This window comes from Drosophila pseudoobscura, chromosome 3, assembly GCF_009870125.1.
Source record: "Drosophila pseudoobscura strain MV-25-SWS-2005 chromosome 3, UCI_Dpse_MV25, whole genome shotgun sequence".
NCBI classification, from domain to species: domain Eukaryota; kingdom Metazoa; phylum Arthropoda; class Insecta; order Diptera; family Drosophilidae; genus Drosophila; species Drosophila pseudoobscura.
Window position 1 is genome coordinate 7,467,199 of NC_046680.1, and position 18,499 is coordinate 7,485,697.

The following is an 18,499-nucleotide window of genomic DNA, read 5'->3' on the forward strand; positions in this document are numbered from 1 at the left end:
TCACGCATTTGGATGCCTTTGCCCTTCCCCTTCAGCATGTACATACACACACGAAACGCACTGTAGCACTGGTGGCCATATGGCAGCATATGACCGAAGACGCGGGGCTCCCATCAACACTTTCAATTTCAAAAGGAAACTTTTGGGATCCACGCCGCAAGCCCTGAAAGGGGTTAGGGGGCGTGTGTGGGCGGTGGGTGGTGGGTGGTGGGTGGAGGTTGCCTGTTAACCGCGCGGGTATTTACACTAAGTCTAATGAAATGTTTAACAAGCACTTTGCTCTGCGCAAATCCCAATGACCCATAATATTAGCATAAAATCACTTGGCAAAGCCAAAAAGGGAGTAGAACCTCCCCCCCTACCCCAGGCCCGCTCTCATTCCCCTCATAAATAAGTAGTTCTCGGTGTGTGCTGTGTGGCACGGAGCTACTTGCTAGTCCGCTTGTGTGGCATGACTGGGCCTCGGAGCGGGAAAATTTTCATTTAAATTGCACACTTTAAAAGTTGCTCCTCCAAAAGGGGGAGCCAAGTCCTTTGCCTGGCCTATGCCCCATGCCCAATACATATATATATATATATATTTCTATGCTCTGCCATTACGCTGCATATAAATTTTGATGTTGGTCCAATGTTTTATTTGTTTCTGGCGCAACCGAAAATAAATTACATTAAAATTCTAAGCCATCAACCGGCGAACGGCAGCAGCAGCCTGGAAATTTATTTTCCCGCATTATCCGCAGAAGGATGGTAGTGCTTCCATCTGGCTTCTATCCGCCGGGAAAGTTGGACCTCAATTAGTAGATTTTATTTTGCGGTCCCCGGGAATTTCGATGAGTTGTAATACATTTTTTCCCCCATTAAGCAAAGCGAAATATGTGTAATTTATGGGATAGTTTCACGAGCTTAGATCTCTAATTGGTTTTAACATGGTTCGGACTTGTTTCGGGGCAAGGAGAGTGCTATAGTCGAAAAAGTCGGATGCCTGCTGGATCATTATTTCATCGGACAATTGAGCATATATTCAGCTAGTGTTCTATGTTCTATAAGTATGCGAATACGTCTATCCTATGAATATGGAGTAGCCTTAAGTATCTAGCAGATTGGTGGCATTCTAGCAGCTTGTAAAATTCCATTTGGATTGTGTTTTATGCTTAGTCTTTGATGAAATTCGATAGGCTTTTCCTTTCCCTAAAAGGCTCTCTTCTATAACATATGTTCCTTAACTCTACATCTCTTATGCCTTAGTTCCTCCCTCCTCCTTCATCACATGCCACATTCTGCACAGGTATTCCTTTGACGCTGCTTTCGCCTTAGGATCTCAAACACAGAGTCACATGTTTGTATACACACACAGACTCGCACACACACACTCATAGCTACAATCACACCCACATATCCTGCATTTAAAGCCACAGAAATCCACCACGAATCGAAAACTTACCGACTACTCAATGGGTTTTAGGCCTCAGATGAAGTTTTTGTTCAATTAAGGATTGAATTTTAAGTTTTTGGCGTTGGGGAAAAAATGTAAACACAGATATTGACAAACACAGGGGTTACACCACACTCACACACACGCGCACTCGTCGCAGGACTACGCTGCGGAATTACTGGGCGTTGAACCACTCAAAAGCATTGCTGCGAACACGTTCTCCTTTCTGTGGCTAATTGTTTTAATAACACTTGAGTTTTAAGCGAATTAATGCTGCGAAAAAACAAAAATACACCAAAAATGTACAGATGCACAAAAAACTCACTGACAGGACGACAGGCGCGCTCTCTCTCTCGCCGCAGTGTTCCGTTTCATACGATTGCGCTCTCTCCCGGCGTTCCGTTACCACTGCGTTCCTATGGGAGCTGTCAAAGTGACAGCTGAAGCGTTGCCAGAGCGCAGAAGCAGGCACAAAAGAGGACTCTGTTGCGTTTCGTTTCCATTTCGTCTTTCAAGGGTTGCTCGCTAACCCTCCCTCCCTCCGTTTCAGTGCTGGGAGAGCGAGAGAGTGAGAGAGCAAAAACGACAATTACTTGGAGAATTGGCATTAGCCCATTTTCGTTTCGTTATAAATTGCGTTTTTCACTTGGCAGTCACCCTGGGTGTGGGGGTGGTGGGGTGCAGGAGAGCCCCGTTCGATTCCAAGGATCCCTAACCCAGCAATTACATTTTACTTTCGTGCGTCTGCTGGCATGGAATTAATTTTCGATTTTATTGTCAGTTTGATGATGATGCTGCTCCTTGGTCCTTGCTCCTTGGTCCTTGAAGCTCTGATTTAATTGAAAATGCATGAATATGCAATTTTCACTGGCTGTAAATCGAACTTTTTCCCCTGGGTCACACAGTTGGCCCTACGTTTTCCCACCCCCGAACACCCCCTCCCCCGAACCCCATTTGATCATTCGATTCAAAAAGTATCACACATCAGATATATATTTATATCCCAAACAAAATATATATATTTTTTTATCAGAGAGATGGTTTTTTGGAAGAAGATAACCAGCTGTATTACGAAGGGCGCCGGGGGGCATCAGAACGGCGGTGGCAGTGGCCCGACCAGGGCCCCCAAGCAGCAGCTGATGAACATGGCGGACATGCTGCAGCGTGTGCCGCCCAACCAGCTGCCACAGTTCCAGATGTTCAAGAGGCGCAACGAAGAGTACAGAAGGTGAGCTACAGACACAGCGATAGGTGGCCATCCTTGTGTAACCCCCAATCCCCGAAAGGCGCGTCAACAAGTATCCCGACTCCATGCCGAAAATCGACTGGGAGTACTATCGGAAGAATGTGCGGCCAGAGTTCGTAAGTTGGGTGAGCCAGTTCGAGCAGAAGTACGACAAGCTGGACACCCTGTTCGTGAATCGGCACGTGATGATCAGCAGCCGGCGGTACTTCGAGGAGGTCAACAAGGAGGCGGAGGAGATGCAGCGGGAGATCTGCGAGTACAAGGAGGAGTCGGACAAGCGCATCGGCGAGCTCAACAAGCAGCTGGACGTCCTCAAGGCCATGATGCCGTACGAGGACATGACCATGGAGGAGTTCTGCCAGCAGCGGCCCCACTTGGCCCCCGATTTCATCAACAAGCCCACGTTCTGGCCGCACACACCCGAGGAGCAGACGCCGGGACCCTCGGACCCGACGGCCGTGCATCCGGAGGAGCCAGAAGAGCCGCCAAAGGCACCGCCTAAGCCGCCTGCTGCTGCACCACCGCCCACAGCTGCTGCCAAGCCCGAGGGCGCTACACCGGACGCCAAGAAACCTACAGAAATAAGTGCATCCCCCAAGAAGGAAGAAACCTCCAAGGCCGTTGAGGAAATGACAGAGAAAGCCGCCGAGACGGCCAAAGAGTTGGCCATAAAGGTGCAGCAGCTACTCACGATCGCCGTGGCAAAGATCTCACAGATGGTGAAACAGGTTCACGAGGCGGCAGCGGCCGCCAGAGCCGCCAAGACGGCCAAGCCGAAGCCACAAGAAGCTGCTGAGACGCCAAAAGGATCCGCACTGGCCAAGCCCAGGCCCAAGGCGAAGGAGGTCGCAGAGGAGGACGACGATCACTACCATCGGAGGGAGCACTCGCCTAACATTTGCACACAGACCATCATCCGGGGCGAGGAAGCCGAGCAGAATCCCGAGGTGAAAGCCAAGCATGTGAATCTCAGCATCGAAGGGGACGAGGAGGAGGACGATTGGCCCGAGGAGAAGCGCAAGAAGTGTGAGGATTTGGAATGCAAGCGCAAGTCCAAGGGGCGGCAGGAGGACGCCCACGAGGACGAGGACGAGGACATTCCATGCAAGGAGCAGAAAAAAGAAGAGGCTTCCTGTCGGCAGCGCGAGAAAGAGGAATCCCTGGAGAAGGACTGCGAGGAGCGCCAGAAATGCGAGGCCGAGGAATCGGAGCGCGAATGTGAAACAGAATCAAAGGCAAAGAAGCAGGAAAAGATACAGTTCGAAGATGCAGCCAAGGCCGATTTCGCCGTTTCGATTTCCACCTGTGAGCCGGTTCAGAAAACCAGCAAAACCGACAAAAAGGGGACAAAGGATCCGTGCAAACCGCAGGAGAAGGCCTCCCTAAACCCATTGCCAGAAGGGCCCAGCTCTCGGCTAAAGATGGGCCTGAAGGACATGGAGATATTCAGCCCCGATCAGAGTCCAAAGGAGGCGCCGCAGATTGGAGATGCCAACGAGGCGGATGCCCCTGCAGCTCCCCAACGACTAAAGGACTCTACAATCACTTATCCCCGCCTGGAGATAGTGCCAAAATCAAAGAAAACCCAGCCCAAACCTCAGGCAGCAGAGGTCGAGAAGGTAACCTCAGACGATGCGGCCAAACGGGTGTTCGACATGGCCACGGATGCCGCCTCGTTGCTCAGCGATGCCACCATTTCCGAGGAGGAGGCCGAGAAGCTCAAGTGCCACCGCATCGAGACCCTGGAGGCCGCCTACCGCTCCGCCCACAAGCAGGCTAATCGCGCCCTGGTCGAGGCCTTCAAGGCCGTGGACGCGGCCAGGAAGTTGGCCAAGAGATCGCGCAGCTCCAGCGAATCGCAGTTCCGCGATCACAACGACCAGGCCATGGCCGAGAAGCACGCCCTGCTGGCCAAGCTGCTGGCCAAACGTGCGGTGGCCCTGAAGCAGGAAATCGCCAAGGTCCTCGAGAAACTGAAGAACAAAGACTGATCCAGTCTATTCCCCAATTTATACCATGTTTTGTTTTTCGATGTTTAGTTCTTATTAAATTTTCTGCAGCCTTTCCGTTTCGTTTCGTTTCGTTTCGTTTCGCTTTGTTCATCAAATGCTAATTTTCCCCAACATTTTGCTTCATACGCGATGCGATACTCTCTTTCTGGGTTGCTGCTGAAAACTTTTCTATTTCGAATTAGCCAACAAAATGTGCTCCTGTGTGTGCGTGTGCGTCTGTGCGTGTGTGGCATTCGTAGATTGCATAATTATGCAAATTTTTGTTGCTTTTTATACCCTCTAGCTGTGGCAGAGCGGGTATACTGGGGTTCAGGGTTCGAGGGTGTTTCGGCGAAACACGAAAAATTGTATAGGAGAAAGAATCGCCTATATATAAAAATATATATTCAAAATTCGGTTTTTAAATACAAAGTGATATTAAATAGATTTAATGGAAAACTGAACTTTCTGGGGAAAATCAGTACTAATGGCGGTTATGAATCAGGGACCGTAATCCTTATAAGTTACATATATAATGATTAACATTGAAGAAAAAAGTAAAAAATTCTAAAATTCAAACATCATGGCGGCAAAAATTAAGATTTTCGTGTAAATTCTATTTTTTTACCCTAGAAAACCTGGACAGATAAATAAACCAAATAATATTCTCATCCAATTTCTTCGACACCCATTTTTTTTATTTTTTATAAATTAGCCAAATTTATTTCTGTGACTGCTGCACTAACAATAACAGAGATAAAATTTTATAATCAAAAATTTAAAATACAATCCTAATTATAATAAAATAATAATCTTACAAAAAAGTCCATTATATTAATACAAAAAAAAATATATATATCAATCATTATTTACGGTGCCTGATTCTAATTAATTTAAATATGAAACCCATTAATAAATTACCTTTGTAGAAAATATATTTAATATAAATTGGTAAAAAAAATATATAATATTTTCTAAAATATTTTTAGAACAAATATTTGCTAAAAAGTACGTGAAAACACTTTCTCCTTATAATTATCGGTGCACATTTTTCAATCGAAGTGTTAGTAATATTCCCATTGGGGCTACTCTTGCCCAGGACTTGCCTGCCCCAAGCAGAGGGTAAGCGGCAGTCGGGACCCTCAAAAATGCACACCTAAAGCGTTTCTCTGTTTTGGTCTTTGGATTTTAAAAGTAGCCATCCGAAGAGTGCTGCCTGCTTTTCGCAATCAAACACAAAACATTTGCATAATTAGTGTGTGCGTATGCGTATGTGTGTGTTCGTGTGTGTGTGGGTGTGCGTGTGCTTTTTTGGGTGCGTGCCTAATTCCCGTTTGATAGTTTCCCATAAGCTTTGGGCCTTAAAACATTCCTTTTGTTCACCGAATATTGAAAATCCCCGCTAATGTGCAGACATTGTAAATATTTCCCCTAAAATCCGGCTCTTATTTATGTGTATTCATTTATATATATTTGTAAACTCTAGCAGCCGTATAAATTCAATTTGAAAGCCTCGCAGCGTCCTTTTGTCCTGGTCCCGGTCCCAGGCCGTGGCCCCGGCCCTGGCCCTTTTGTGGAGCCCCTTCATTGTGTAGAGAACACAGACCAAACATCTTATCGCTTAATCGATTACGCAGGTGACAAAAGCATTTTGTTAAAACGCACCGTGCCAAGGGTCTAATGTATCCTTTGGGGGACCTTTTGCCCAGCGGAATTTGCATATTTATTTGGAATATTTGAAACTGATTTCGGGCCCTTCGGACGCGGAGTCGATTAAGCCTGAAAGGATTATTCATGAGCTACAAAGTGCTGGCTTTAAGCCCCGAAATCCCGAATTGGCCATTTGGCAGCAGTCTGCTTTTCCGCTTCAAATTTTCTTTGATAGTTTTCATGTGCTCCTCCCTTCTGGCTCCGGAAATATAAAATATTGCGCTTATGTTTATTGTTTTCTTAGCCCCCACCCCATACCCCTCCCAGATACAGATACAGATACAGATACAGATACTGTCGCTGGCAATAGATTCCTTTTGGCAAGTGCCCGCCCTGGCATTGACCCAAACATAATTAAAATGTCCCCCCGCCGCGCCGCTGAAAACTCAAAGCAAATACGATGTTCCTTTGGTTGTTTTTTATGGCCATGTGTGGGTCTGGCTTTATCGGCTTTGGCTTGGCTTTTAATAGCCAGCCCAACGGCCAGGAGTCGGCCTAATTAGCGGCATTTAACTAAGCCTCGTGTTCGGGGCCGACGTGATCATCCTAGAAGGACCTCCAGGGCACACCGCGGACAGGGAAAATGTAAATTTTCACAGCATGGAAGCAACAGCGCGAGTGGGAGCCCCAGAGCTTGATTACTCGAGTCCCGGGAAGTCCCTGGCTCCAGAGCTCCTCCATTTGCCTGGTCCCGGCGCGTGTCCCCACAAACACAAACACAAACACGAGACACACACACACACTTAACGACGTAGTTAGCGTTAGTTAACGTATGTACGTGATATCGTTAAGTTTCGGTATAACGTTACCCGTAGACCACGCGGCGCCCTGCGGCATAATAAGTGTCTTATTAGTTATGCCAAAGGAGGAGCCAAAGGAGGAGTCCCCCTCCCCTGGACACACACACACACGCATTCGGTGGAGACACTTTGCACCCAAAATCCAATGCTCGTTCTCCTAGGATTCGGATTCGGATTCGGATACGGATACGGATTCAGGCTTTGTTTTTCCTTCCAGTGGCCGCAAAATTCTGTTTGCTTAGGAGATGGCTCTCTCCTCTGTGCCAACTGTTGCCTTGAATTTCAATTTGGGTTTTTTTGCTGGGGTCCCCTGTACGACGCCGCAATGCCTCTCCTCATAGCCCCTCATTTGTTGTGGAGCATTCGCTTCAATTATCAAACCTCTGCTGCCACTCGTACTACCGCCAATTATTGCCCATCGATGGGCCCTGACACTGAGGGGCATCTTCTAGCTACACGTAGAATTTCTGGCAATGAAAAGTCTATCGTTATCGTTATCGTTGCTTTTCTTTGACAATCTAAATTCTGTAGATTTTTTTCCTTAGAAATTGCTTGAAATTCGGGGCTTTCTCGCCATAAACCAACACTGGAAAACGCCTCGTTTCTTTGCTCAACCTTCGGCGGAAAAGGCAACGTTTAAGAAAAGCAAAAGCAGAGTTTCCCTCGAAAGCAGGTCCTAAAATAACAAACAAACTGAAAATCTATTTCCACAGTTGGAAAGAAGATAAAATTAACGGCCGTCTGTCGGAAGAGCGAAATGAAAATTAAATTCCAAACAGCCGTTGGGCCTTTCGCTGGACAGGCTTTTGGGGTGGTAGATGGTTGGTGCGGGGTGGGGGGTGGCGGGGTGGGTTTGCTGTCCAGGTAATCGGCAACGTGTAGTATTTACTTTTAGCGCTGCTTGTTTATTTTTTAATTTCCTTCCAATTAAGCAACAAACAAGAGAAAGCGAAACTGAGACTCGAGAGTCGAAGGCAGGGACTCGAAGGCAGGGACTCGAAGGCAGGGACTCGAAGGCAGGGACTGTTGAGGCTGTGGGGCGGGGGGCGAAAACACGAAACACATAAAACAGAAAACAGAAAAGAAAATTAAATCAATTCGCTGAAACCCAAAAACATGCTGGAAAATTCATTAAAAAGCGGTCGCTTTTACTTTGTTTTTCTGGGATTTTTATTTGCGGCTGCCACTGGCGATGGAAGATATAGTAAACCGATTATATCTGGAGAATAAGGCGAGGATTTTTGGCATACAAAACAGACAGAAAAATCCCTTGTCACGTGCACATCACTAGCTCTTTTGAGGACTCAACGGTGTCCTTGGGCAGAAGGCCATTACCTATGCAAAACATGTGCGCATAAATAAAGAATGTGCCTCAACAAACGCACGATGTGGCACGTATACTGGCGGCTTGTGGCCTTATTTGCTTGCAGCAATTAGCAACTGTACCGAAATTCCTTCTAGAGGCATTAATTAGGCCTCGGGACGAGCACTTAGAGGACTATAAACTCGTATATTCTTGCAGGAGACCAAGAACTAACAGAGAATTTCAGGGAATAGGTGTCGTTTGAGGTAAAACGGGGGGGTCCTTCATCAGGCAGAAGGACAGTCGCAGGCCAATTGGTACAGGAACTGGATGAGAGTGCGTGTGGGCCGGCCGCTCATGCGATTCTTGAGGAGGTACGGGGGCACCCCGTCCTTGGCCAGCATCCCCGTGCCGTGGGTGTCGAGATGCACCCAGTCGCTGCATGGCACCATCTCGTGGAGGACGGCGGCCGCCAGGCAGGACGATGCCGGTCCCCGGCCCTTGTTGCACATGTCGACGGTGCCGAATTTCGTGACCAGATCCTTGAAGTACTGCCACAGGGGGAGGCGCCACAGACGGTCGCCCGTGTAGCCGCCGGCCTTCTGGAATTGCTTCCACAGAAACGAGTTGTTGGTCCACACTCCGGTGGCAGAGCCACCCAGTCCGCTGGTCACGCCCCGCGCCAGCGCTCCGGCATCGACGACGAGCCGCGGCTTGAACGCCGCCTGGCCGTAGAGCAGGGGATCGGCCAGCATCACGGTCCCGGCGACATCGGGGTCCATGACGCGCATCGTGCGGCCGTTGAGCAGAGTGACCACATCGCCCGGTCGCACGGCCATGCCCGAGGGCAGATTCTCGCAGAGCGGCAGCACCGCCGACAGGTTGATGGGCAGCGACAGGGCGGAGGCGGCCCGCATGGTGGCCACCACCAGGGCGGCGCCGGACACGCCGCCGCGGTACTCGTCCATGCCCGTCTTGGGCTTCAGGCAGAGGCCGCCGCTGTGGAAGGTCAGGCCCTTGCCGACCAGCAGCACGGGCTTGTCCTCGGGCGCGGTGCCACAGTAGCTGATCTCCAGGAGGAGCGGCGGCTCGCAGGAGCCCTTGGCGATGGTCAGGAAGGAGCCGAGGTTCTTTTCCTCGATCCAGTTAATGGAGCGCACCTCCACGGTCACGCCGCAGGGGCACAGGGCGTCGACGCTGGCCTGCGCGAAGATCGACGGCGTCATCTGGTTGGCCGGCGTGTCGCACAGGCGGCGCGCCAGGTTCTGCGACTCGGCCTTGAACAGGCCCCGCGTCCAGCCCTCCGTGTCCGAGGACTGGTACAGCTCCAGCTTCGGGATGTGGGTGCGATTGCGCTTGCGACGGTTGTTGTTGTACCGCCAGACGGCCAGGGCCGCGCCCTCGGCCGCCTGCTCCGCATAGCCCATGGCATCCACGTGGACCTCGCTGCAGCCCTGGAGCTGCAGGGCCCGGGCGCCGACGGCCGTGCACACGCGCACATTCTCCATGCCCTCGTCGATGACCTCCTCGTGGTTGTAGCCGGCCCCCTCTCTGCCCAGCCCCACCAACGCCAGGCAGTTGTACTCCTTGCCGACGTTGTGGTACAGTCGTCCCTTCCCCAGCTCCCCCTTGAGGCCCGACTCGCGCACCAGATCGGCCAGCATTCCGTGGCCCAGGCGATCGAACTCATCGCCGCCCTCCGTCAGCTTCGGCTTGCCGCTGTCCTGCTCGTAGAGGCCCACGACGACGCCCCGCATGTCCTCGCACTTGAAGCGCACCTGCTGGTAGAGCAGGCTCCGCGGCACGGCCCCCCGCAATCGGAGGACTCCCAGCGTCGAGCGACCCAACCCGGCGAACAATGGCAAGCGTGACATTCCGCGAATTTGGAAAACGTTTCGATTACGAATCGGAAAAATATTCTTTGTAAAAAATTATGGGAACACCAATTTGGACGTGTGTGTATGTTGTGTGCGAGTATCAAAGTTTGAACAGACAGCACTTTTGCTCCACTAACAGCAATTTCCAATGGACTACGATTGGAAGAAACAAACGGCAGATTGTGTTTCAGCATTCGTCTAAAATTTGGGCTGTCCTGCGCTGCCCAATGTGTTCTTCCATGCGTTGGGCAGCTGAGTTGGTCCTTTAGGGAGGGCCTGAAAGTGCAAGAACAAAGTGTACAGTCTCTGTAGAGGCGGAAAAGTCGCTCCCAACAATACACGCTGCTTGCAAATCGAGGCTGGAGACAGAGACCAAAGCCTGGAGCCGAATTTCGCCGCAAGTTTGGGTAAACATATCCCTTGTCATGTCCAAGACATGCATTTTGTTCAGGAAAGCAATTACTGCTATTTATTGTCGTTCATTTGTATTTCTTTAATATTTTTTATTTGCAGATTGCTTGCAAATCGATGTTGTAGACAGAGACCAAAGCCTGGAGCCGATTAATGCCCAAGACATGCATTTTGTTCAGGGACACAATTACTGCTATTTATTGTCGTTTATATGTATTGTTTTTTACTTTTCTTTTATTTATAGATTGCTTGCAAATCGATGCTTGAGACAGAGACCAAAGCCTGGAGCCGATTAATGCCCAAGACATGCATTTTGTTCAGGGACACAATTACTGCTATTTATCGTCGTTCATTTGTATTTTTTAAAAATATTTTTTAGTTACTGATTGCTTGCAAATCGATGCTGGATCCAGAAACCAAAGCCTGGAGCCCATTTTCGGTGCAAGTTTGGGTGAAAATATCCCTTGTCATGTCCAAGACATGCATTTTGTTCAGGGAAGCAATTACTGCTATTTATTGTCGTTTATTTGTATTTTTATAAATATTTTTTATTTACAGAGTTAATTGGTTTATAGGCCTATTAGATCTGGCATGGACCTATTCCCAGGTCCCTATCATTCCATGGCCGCGCATTCCATAGTCCTCCCATGCTTGCCTCTGAACCATCGATGATACTTAGAGGCTTGCAATAGATTTCCACCGATAACTGATAACCGGCAACGATTGCATTGAAAATTGCTGGCAATTAAGGAATTTCCACAGGACACAAGTATGGCCGCACTTAAAACTTTGTGCCGTGATTAAATTTGCAATTATCGATTGCGGGGCAACAACAAGTGCACTTGCCACCATGTTGCATAATGAAAAAGTGAATTGCCGAGGGAATCTCGTGCAGGGGAGGAGGTGGGGTGGAGGAGTGGAGGAGCGGAGGAGTGTATAAAAATTGCAACCCAGCCGCAGACGAAACACGTAAAAGCAATAAAGCAATAAATTGCCCAATTTGAAGCACTATTGTAGCCAATAATTTGCACAGCCACTTGGCCACTTGGCCCCCGACTATGGGCCATGGCTGCATACAAGCCTGTTGGCCAGAATTCCATCCGCCAGCCTCCATCCGCCAGCCTCCATCGGCCAACCGCCGCCCGCCACGCACCACACATATAATTTTCAACAAAAATATTCACATTTGTCAATGTCGCGTGATTGATGTGGTCGAACGCATTTCCGCCGTGCAGACAGGAGTCCCAGTGAGAGAGAGAGAGACGCGTAAAAAACAGCCAACACACAGATACAGAGGCAACACACATACACGGGCACAAGCGTGCAATAAGTAGGCGCCACACAACGTTTTTTGTGCGAAGGATGCCTGTATGCCCCAGAAGGATGTCGATGGGGTTCTGGTGTCCTGGCGACATTACGCGATTTTACGCATGATTTCAAATTAATGACAGCGACGCCTGGCATTCCCCCCCTTCCCCCTTTGTAATATTCGACGCTTGTCGTGCCGTTTATTTGAATTATGAACGGCTAACTCCCAAAATTACAGCCTAAAACTAGGCAGAAGAAAAAAAAATTCGAGTTGCAGAGCTTGTGAGCTTTAACCATACATAGAGTATCAGCTGTTTTGCGACCAAGTGGCAACACTAAGATATGCAATTTTTCTGCTTTGCACTATATTTCATTAAATATTGCTGTGGCTGGATTCTGTATAACAGAAAAAGACCATAGAAGGTGTGGAAAAAACGTGGGTTGCTGTACCTAGTAGTCCCAGCCTCTGTCTTTTTTACCTCGTGGCCGTCAGAGTGACCGGCAGGGAAAAAAGAAGTCTGCTTGAGCGGACCCAGTTCTCTAAACAAGGTCAAGCCCAAAGTCAAAGCCTAGTGCAAGTGCCAAGTGCGGCTCAAAGTGATCATTGAATTTGAGTGGACGCGCCAGTTATATATCGCCAATACTGGGGCAGCCGTTCGACCATTTGGAAACGAGCGCCCCCAGTGTATCAACATTTTTCGAAACAGTGGTGCAATTCTGTTGAGGTAATTATCCACCCAGCTGCAGCGACCCGTTGAAAAATGTTCTGTTCTTTCCGTGTAGGATTAGCACCACTAGTATCTACGTATTGAAACGCTGGTCTAGAAGATACGGATTGGTTATTCCCGGAGACCTCTTGGCCACGTGCCCGTACCACCGTTCGGTAGCCGAGGGCATGGACTTGCTCCTCAAGTAAACCCGATCGGTGTGCTCTGCAATCTTCGCCTGGACACGTTCGACCCATGGGGATGAGCTGAGTGACTCTTCAAATAAACCAGTCCCCCCCCACGAGCAATCCAGTGGGCGAGGGTACCTAACCTCACGCCGCAGATGGACCGCGGTCATTGACCCCTGGCATCGGAAGCAGCTGCTGTTACCTGCGCCCGGTACAATCGTGTGCCACCTTCAGACCTCGAGTAGGAACTCGGTCTCCAGCCGGGAAGCATCGAACCCGCATCGGATTTAGTTATATTCTCTATCTTTCTTTCGAAATTAGACCCGATATGCGAAACCCTGTTTTTTTTTTAGCCGCTTTCTGTTTAACAATGTTCTTTTGATACGGCAAAAATGTGCAAAAGCCAAGTAAATACGGTATAAACAAAAAGGGAATTCCTGTCCATGGGCTAAGTCGAACTTGAACAAATGAGTAGTGTATTAATACCAATTATTTTTACAGTTTTTGATTTTGGTTGCCACGCATTCATCTCATCATCTATGCAGATACTCATCACAATCACACACATCATCATACTCATCCACCCATCAAATCACCTCATCCAACACACAACGAAAGATCTTTCTGCGTGGGAGTCAAAGTTATTAATCGTCTCGTAAGTGATTATAAGAGAAAAAAAAAAAACAAGTAAGCAATCTGAAAAGAATGAATGTGCGGTAACTATTCGTTGGTCTTCAACCATGATCACGGTTTTACACACGTAGTACTCATGCCTTTAAACGACTTTCCATATACCCGATTTTTGTCTGGTTTTGGCACTGCCCAAGTACCGTAATGACATATGACGTTTCCTTGTTCATATGATGAACACGTACCTATTTCTTGCCTTTATCTATACATACTACTAATCATTTTTATAGATTTAAGAACCTTATACGCTACCTCGCCCCTATGATACTCTTAATACTAGTAATACCCTATAAATGTAAGACGATACCGAATAGCAGGCTTATATTAGGGACTAGGTTCTATTAGCGTTAGGTTTTATAGGAATTTAAATGAAGAATTCTGGATTGTTTAAATAAAGTAGTTTTGGAAATGAACCGTGGCTAAATAGATTATATCGGAACCATGCAACCTCGAAAAACGGAGATGTGACCCACCGCAGTCTTTGTTGGAGGGATCCTGACGATTAATAGGTGGCCCTGAAGGATCATGGTAGGGTGGGCGTTCTCGCCAATGGGCGATACCGCAGCCGACAAAGATCTGACCGGTGATCTTCTTCGTTCACGTGTACATGCTGATCTGTCCCTTTGACCCCCCTGTATCCCGTTTCCTAGTATCCTTTCCCTACTCGTACGCGATTTTTTTTATAAATTCTTATCTCGACCATTTGCCAGAGCTATAAATGGGTAGTAAAATTTCCTCCATGCCCACACCCCGCCGACCAGAGACAAAAGCCGAAGCCAGCGCGTACTTCCTACTCCCGTTTACTTATCATCAGCTCCTCGACCCTGTACGTTGTATGCTACAGGTAAAGACAAATTTTAAATGGCAATTGGTTCGAAAAGTCTGTCACGATTTTATGGCAGGGTTTCGTAAAGAATTTGTAAAATTTGGCGCCCAACGTGGGGCCCTTCTTCGGCTTGCCCCGACCAAGAAAGTTTTATAAAGTCATCAACACCAATGCGAGCTGCATCTCAATGCAGTGGCACAAGACTTATTCCTTCATCCATTAATTCCCAACAGATATACATGGTCGTGCATTGTCTGGGTGATTGACTTCGAGTAGCTGGATTGCGTAGCAGTTTCTAAAAGACTTTAAAGCCCCGCGCTCGAGGTTAATCAAATTACTAGGCATAGTAACGAACCTGTAGTATCTGGCCGGATAGGCCACTCCGCTAAATAGCGCGTTCTAATGTTTCGGTCGGATTTAGGTTTCAAAGTGGATTAGCTCTACTGCCTACCCACCAAGATGGGAGCGTGTTGTTTGGGGGATGAACTTGTCCATACCGTTGCTGATCATTGTCTGCCGTTTTGGCCTGGATCAGGTTAGTCAGTGGTTTAGAGCTACGGCCTGCCCGCGAACGAAGGCAATAGAATCGGAGATGGTATATTTCCTGGGTCAGCATAACCTTGTCTACTTCTTCAGTTTTTCTATTGTTGTTCCGTTTTTTTGTTTGACGGACGTAGGTGGAATGGCTCTACTGTATTGTGGTTCTGGACGACCTACAGTTTTTGCGACCTACAGTATAAGTAGAGGGCCATCGGTTTGTCAGGGTTTCGGATTGCTCGGATATCCGTCAGTGGTGTAGAACTACCGAACGGTCCCAGTTCATCCGATGACTCATTGTACTGCTTGTTGATTGTTAATAATATCACCAGAGTCAGTGGGGGACACACTCCTATTAGACGAATGTTGCATGGTTTCCGAATTTTGTGGATACAGAGTAGATATATCGATCGTTAAAAGTTAATAATCGAGAGTAGAAAAGAAAATCATATATTAGTAAAATTAGGATAGGATGTCATTGGATTGGAGTTTTGACGAGATTGATCAAAACGACCATTCCGATATTATCTGTTGTATTTGCGTAAGACAGGTAGAATATCGGACACAGCTTTTAAGAACAAGTTGTAACCACGTATTTCATTTAGTGTGTTTTAATACGAGAAGAGGTGAAAAGACCGTGTGCCCGGTGTGCAACAAGCCCCTACAATCATCTGCTCCTAGCTTAGCTGAGGAATTAGCCGTAGCGCAGGCGTCCGCCTCGAACGTAGAGTCTTCTCAGCTTCGAATGAGAACCAGATCACAGCGTGTGACAGCAGGTCCAGCTGCGAATACTGAAAATTTACCTTCCGTTGGTCCAACTGAAGTCGGTGTACCAATCATGCCAGTTCAGAGTAGCGAGCCAGCGAATGAAGCAAGCCCAGGCTTGGCTCAAATGGCACAGGCGTTGACGGACGCTATGGGTCAAATCGGGTTGTTGTCTCAAGCCATGACTCAAATGACTCAGACTATGGAAATAGGATTCCAACGTTTGGCAAGTCCAACGGTACAGCCGCCGAATGACCAAGCTGCTGGATCTTCACAGCCTAGTGGAGAAAATCAAACCTTCGAACAGTTGTTCCAAATACCAACTCGAGAGTCCGTAGGTGCCCCGATAAATCAGGCTAATGAGTCTAATGTCTCGGTAACCCCATGGGGATCCCAACAGATAGCGGGACTACGACCAGATAGGATTGGACAAATAATCGCAGGATGGAAGGTGCGGTTTTCCGGAAATTCGTCCATGTCGGTGGAAGATTTCATATATCGGATAGAAGCGCTAACCAAGCAGACCTTAGAGGGTAATCTCGATCTAGTGGCCAGAAACGCCATTTATTTATTTGAAGCCAGTGCGAGCGAGTGGTTTTGGCGTTACCATAAAAGCGTACCATCCGTGACCTGGCCGCAGCTAAGTACAGCCTTAAAAACTCGATTTAGAGATGGGCGTACCGATCTGGAAATTCGTACGGCAATAGTGCAACGAAAAAAGAAGCCGCACGAACTATTTGATACATTTTACGAAGCCATTGTAACCTTGTCCGACAAACTAGTCAACCCCATGTCCGAAATGTCGCTGTTGGAAGTGCTAAAGTCGAATCTCTTGGCCGATATCCAACATGAAATTTTATACATTCCCATTCTGTCAGTAGCACAATTGCGCAACATAGTGCGTACTCGCGAACGGTTTTTGCAATCAGTGGCTAAGCCTATGGGCAGCGCTGAGCCGAAGCGTAATCCTATACGACGACAGGTGCATGAAATTGTGGTACAGACAGACAAGGAAGGCGATGAGGTCGATGAAACAGAACAGCTAGATATCGCTGCAGTAACCCTTTCCTGTTGGAACTGTGGTTGTCAGGGGCATCGGTATCAAGACTGCGTAGGTGATCGCACCGTCTTTTGTTACGGCTGTGGCAAACGGGATACGTATAAACCGTCGTGCTCTAGGTGCAACGATCCAAAAAACTCGTCAAGCCGTGCACAATCGACAGGTGCACGCAAACCAAACAGTTCGAAAGCAACGAACACCATTTAATGGACGTTTCGACAGTTCCATTACTCCCTGACTTAAAAAAACTCTCAGACATTCCTTCACCCACTTGTATTTTACCCCCAAGTGAGGACCGAATTCCATTACCGACTCGATCTCGAAAGCGATTGCTCCAATATCGGCAAACTGTCAAAACCGAGCGCTCTAACGTATTGGCGTCAGTCGTTAATACGTCTAAGGACTGGCGACCCTATGCGGAAGTCACCGTACTGGGAAGGACGCTCAGTGGACTGATGGACACCGGTGCATCCATAAGTTGCATAGGTGGGAAGTTTGCGGCCGACCTGGTTCAGAATCCGAACCAGATCAAGCCTGGGAGAGCAGCAGTACGTACGGCGGATGGGCAGAGCCAGCCAATAATTGGCAAGGTCACCACCGAAGTGGGTTTTCAAGGCCAGAAGAAAGTCTTGAAATTGTTTGTAGTCCCATCCTTGGCGCAAGACCTATATCTAGGCATAGACTTCTGGTCTCGTTTTAATTTGTTACCTGCTTTTCTAGCCAATAAATCATCCAGTCCAGAGGTGTCAAGCTTAGCATTTGATAGTACGTTACATGTGTGTTTGTCGAAGCATCAGCAAGCTCAGTTAGCAGAGACGGTCAACTTGTTTCCCTCCTTTGCGAAGCAAGGTCTGGGAAAAACCGGCTGGTTGTCGCACGATATTGAAGTGGGCAGCGCAAAGGCAATAAAGCAACGACATTATGCTGTGTCTCCAGCCGTTGAAAAGCTAATGTACGTAGAGGTAGACCGAATGTTAGCTCTTGGAGTAATCGAAGAATCAGATAGCGCATGGTCGTCACCCGTGGTCCTCGTTCGTAAACCGGGAAAGGTGCGATTATGCATCGACAGTCGGAAACTGAACGAAGTCACTGTTAAGAATGCTTATCCCATGCCATTGATCGATGGCATTCTCAGTCGGCTTCCTCGAGCTGAGTTCATTTCAAGCATCGATTTGAAGGATGCCTATTGGCAAATTCCGCTGGAAGTAAGCGCTCGTGAAAAAACGGCGTTTACCATCCCAGGGCGCCCGTTGTATCAGTACACGGTCATGCCCTTTGGGTTGTGTAATGCACCCCAAACGATGTCCAAGTTGATGGATAAAGTGATACCGCCATCTCTACGAAATGAGATATTTATTTATCTAGACGATTTGTTGGTGATCTCTGAATCCTTTGAGCAGCATATTCAAGTCCTCAATGTCCTGTCTGCCCGATTACGCGAAGCTGGTCTGACCATAAACGTGGAGAAGTCCAAATTTTGCCTAAAGGAGATCAAATACCTAGGACATATTATAGGCAACGGAACGATCCAGACAGATGTTGAGAAGGTCCAAGCGATTCAAGAGTTTCCGGTCCCCCGATCCGTGAAACAAGTCCGTAGGTTCTTAGGTCTCACTGGTTGGTACCACAAATTCATAAAAAATTATGC

At 48.0% G+C, this 18,499-nt stretch overlaps 3 protein-coding genes and 1 long non-coding RNA gene across 4 annotated transcripts in view; 2 read left to right on the plus strand and 2 right to left on the minus strand.

Annotated features, from left to right (window-relative positions):
• Sema2a (Semaphorin 2a) overlaps positions 1–1,820 on the minus strand; it is a 33,189-nt gene extending 31,369 nt beyond the window's left edge. Inside the window, exon 1 of the mRNA XM_015183876.2 lies at positions 1,442–1,820. The gene's annotated coding sequence lies outside the window, so the exon portion shown is untranslated. The remainder of the gene's footprint in view (positions 1–1,441) is intronic.
• Positions 1,821–2,392: 572 nt separating this feature from the next.
• Positions 2,393–4,744, plus strand: knon (knotted onions). Its single transcript, XM_001360411.4, has 2 exons — positions 2,393–2,660; positions 2,719–4,744. Exons 1-2 carry the CDS (start codon positions 2,470–2,472, stop codon positions 4,667–4,669), a joined length of 2,142 nt encoding a protein of 713 aa, XP_001360448.3. The 5' UTR covers positions 2,393–2,469; the 3' UTR covers positions 4,670–4,744.
• A 3,925-nt stretch (positions 4,745–8,669) lies between these two features.
• Positions 8,670–10,490, minus strand: S-Lap8 (Sperm-Leucylaminopeptidase 8). Its single transcript, XM_001360412.4, has one exon. It carries the CDS (start codon positions 10,354–10,356, stop codon positions 8,770–8,772), a length of 1,587 nt encoding a protein of 528 aa, XP_001360449.3. The 5' UTR covers positions 10,357–10,490; the 3' UTR covers positions 8,670–8,769.
• Positions 10,491–12,411: 1,921 nt separating this feature from the next.
• On the plus strand, positions 12,412–13,285 carry LOC117183703 (uncharacterized). The gene is made up of 2 exons (XR_004468842.1): positions 12,412–12,803; positions 12,862–13,285. It is a non-coding gene; the product is annotated as an uncharacterized lncRNA (long non-coding RNA).
• Positions 13,286–18,499: the final 5,214 nt, after the last annotated feature.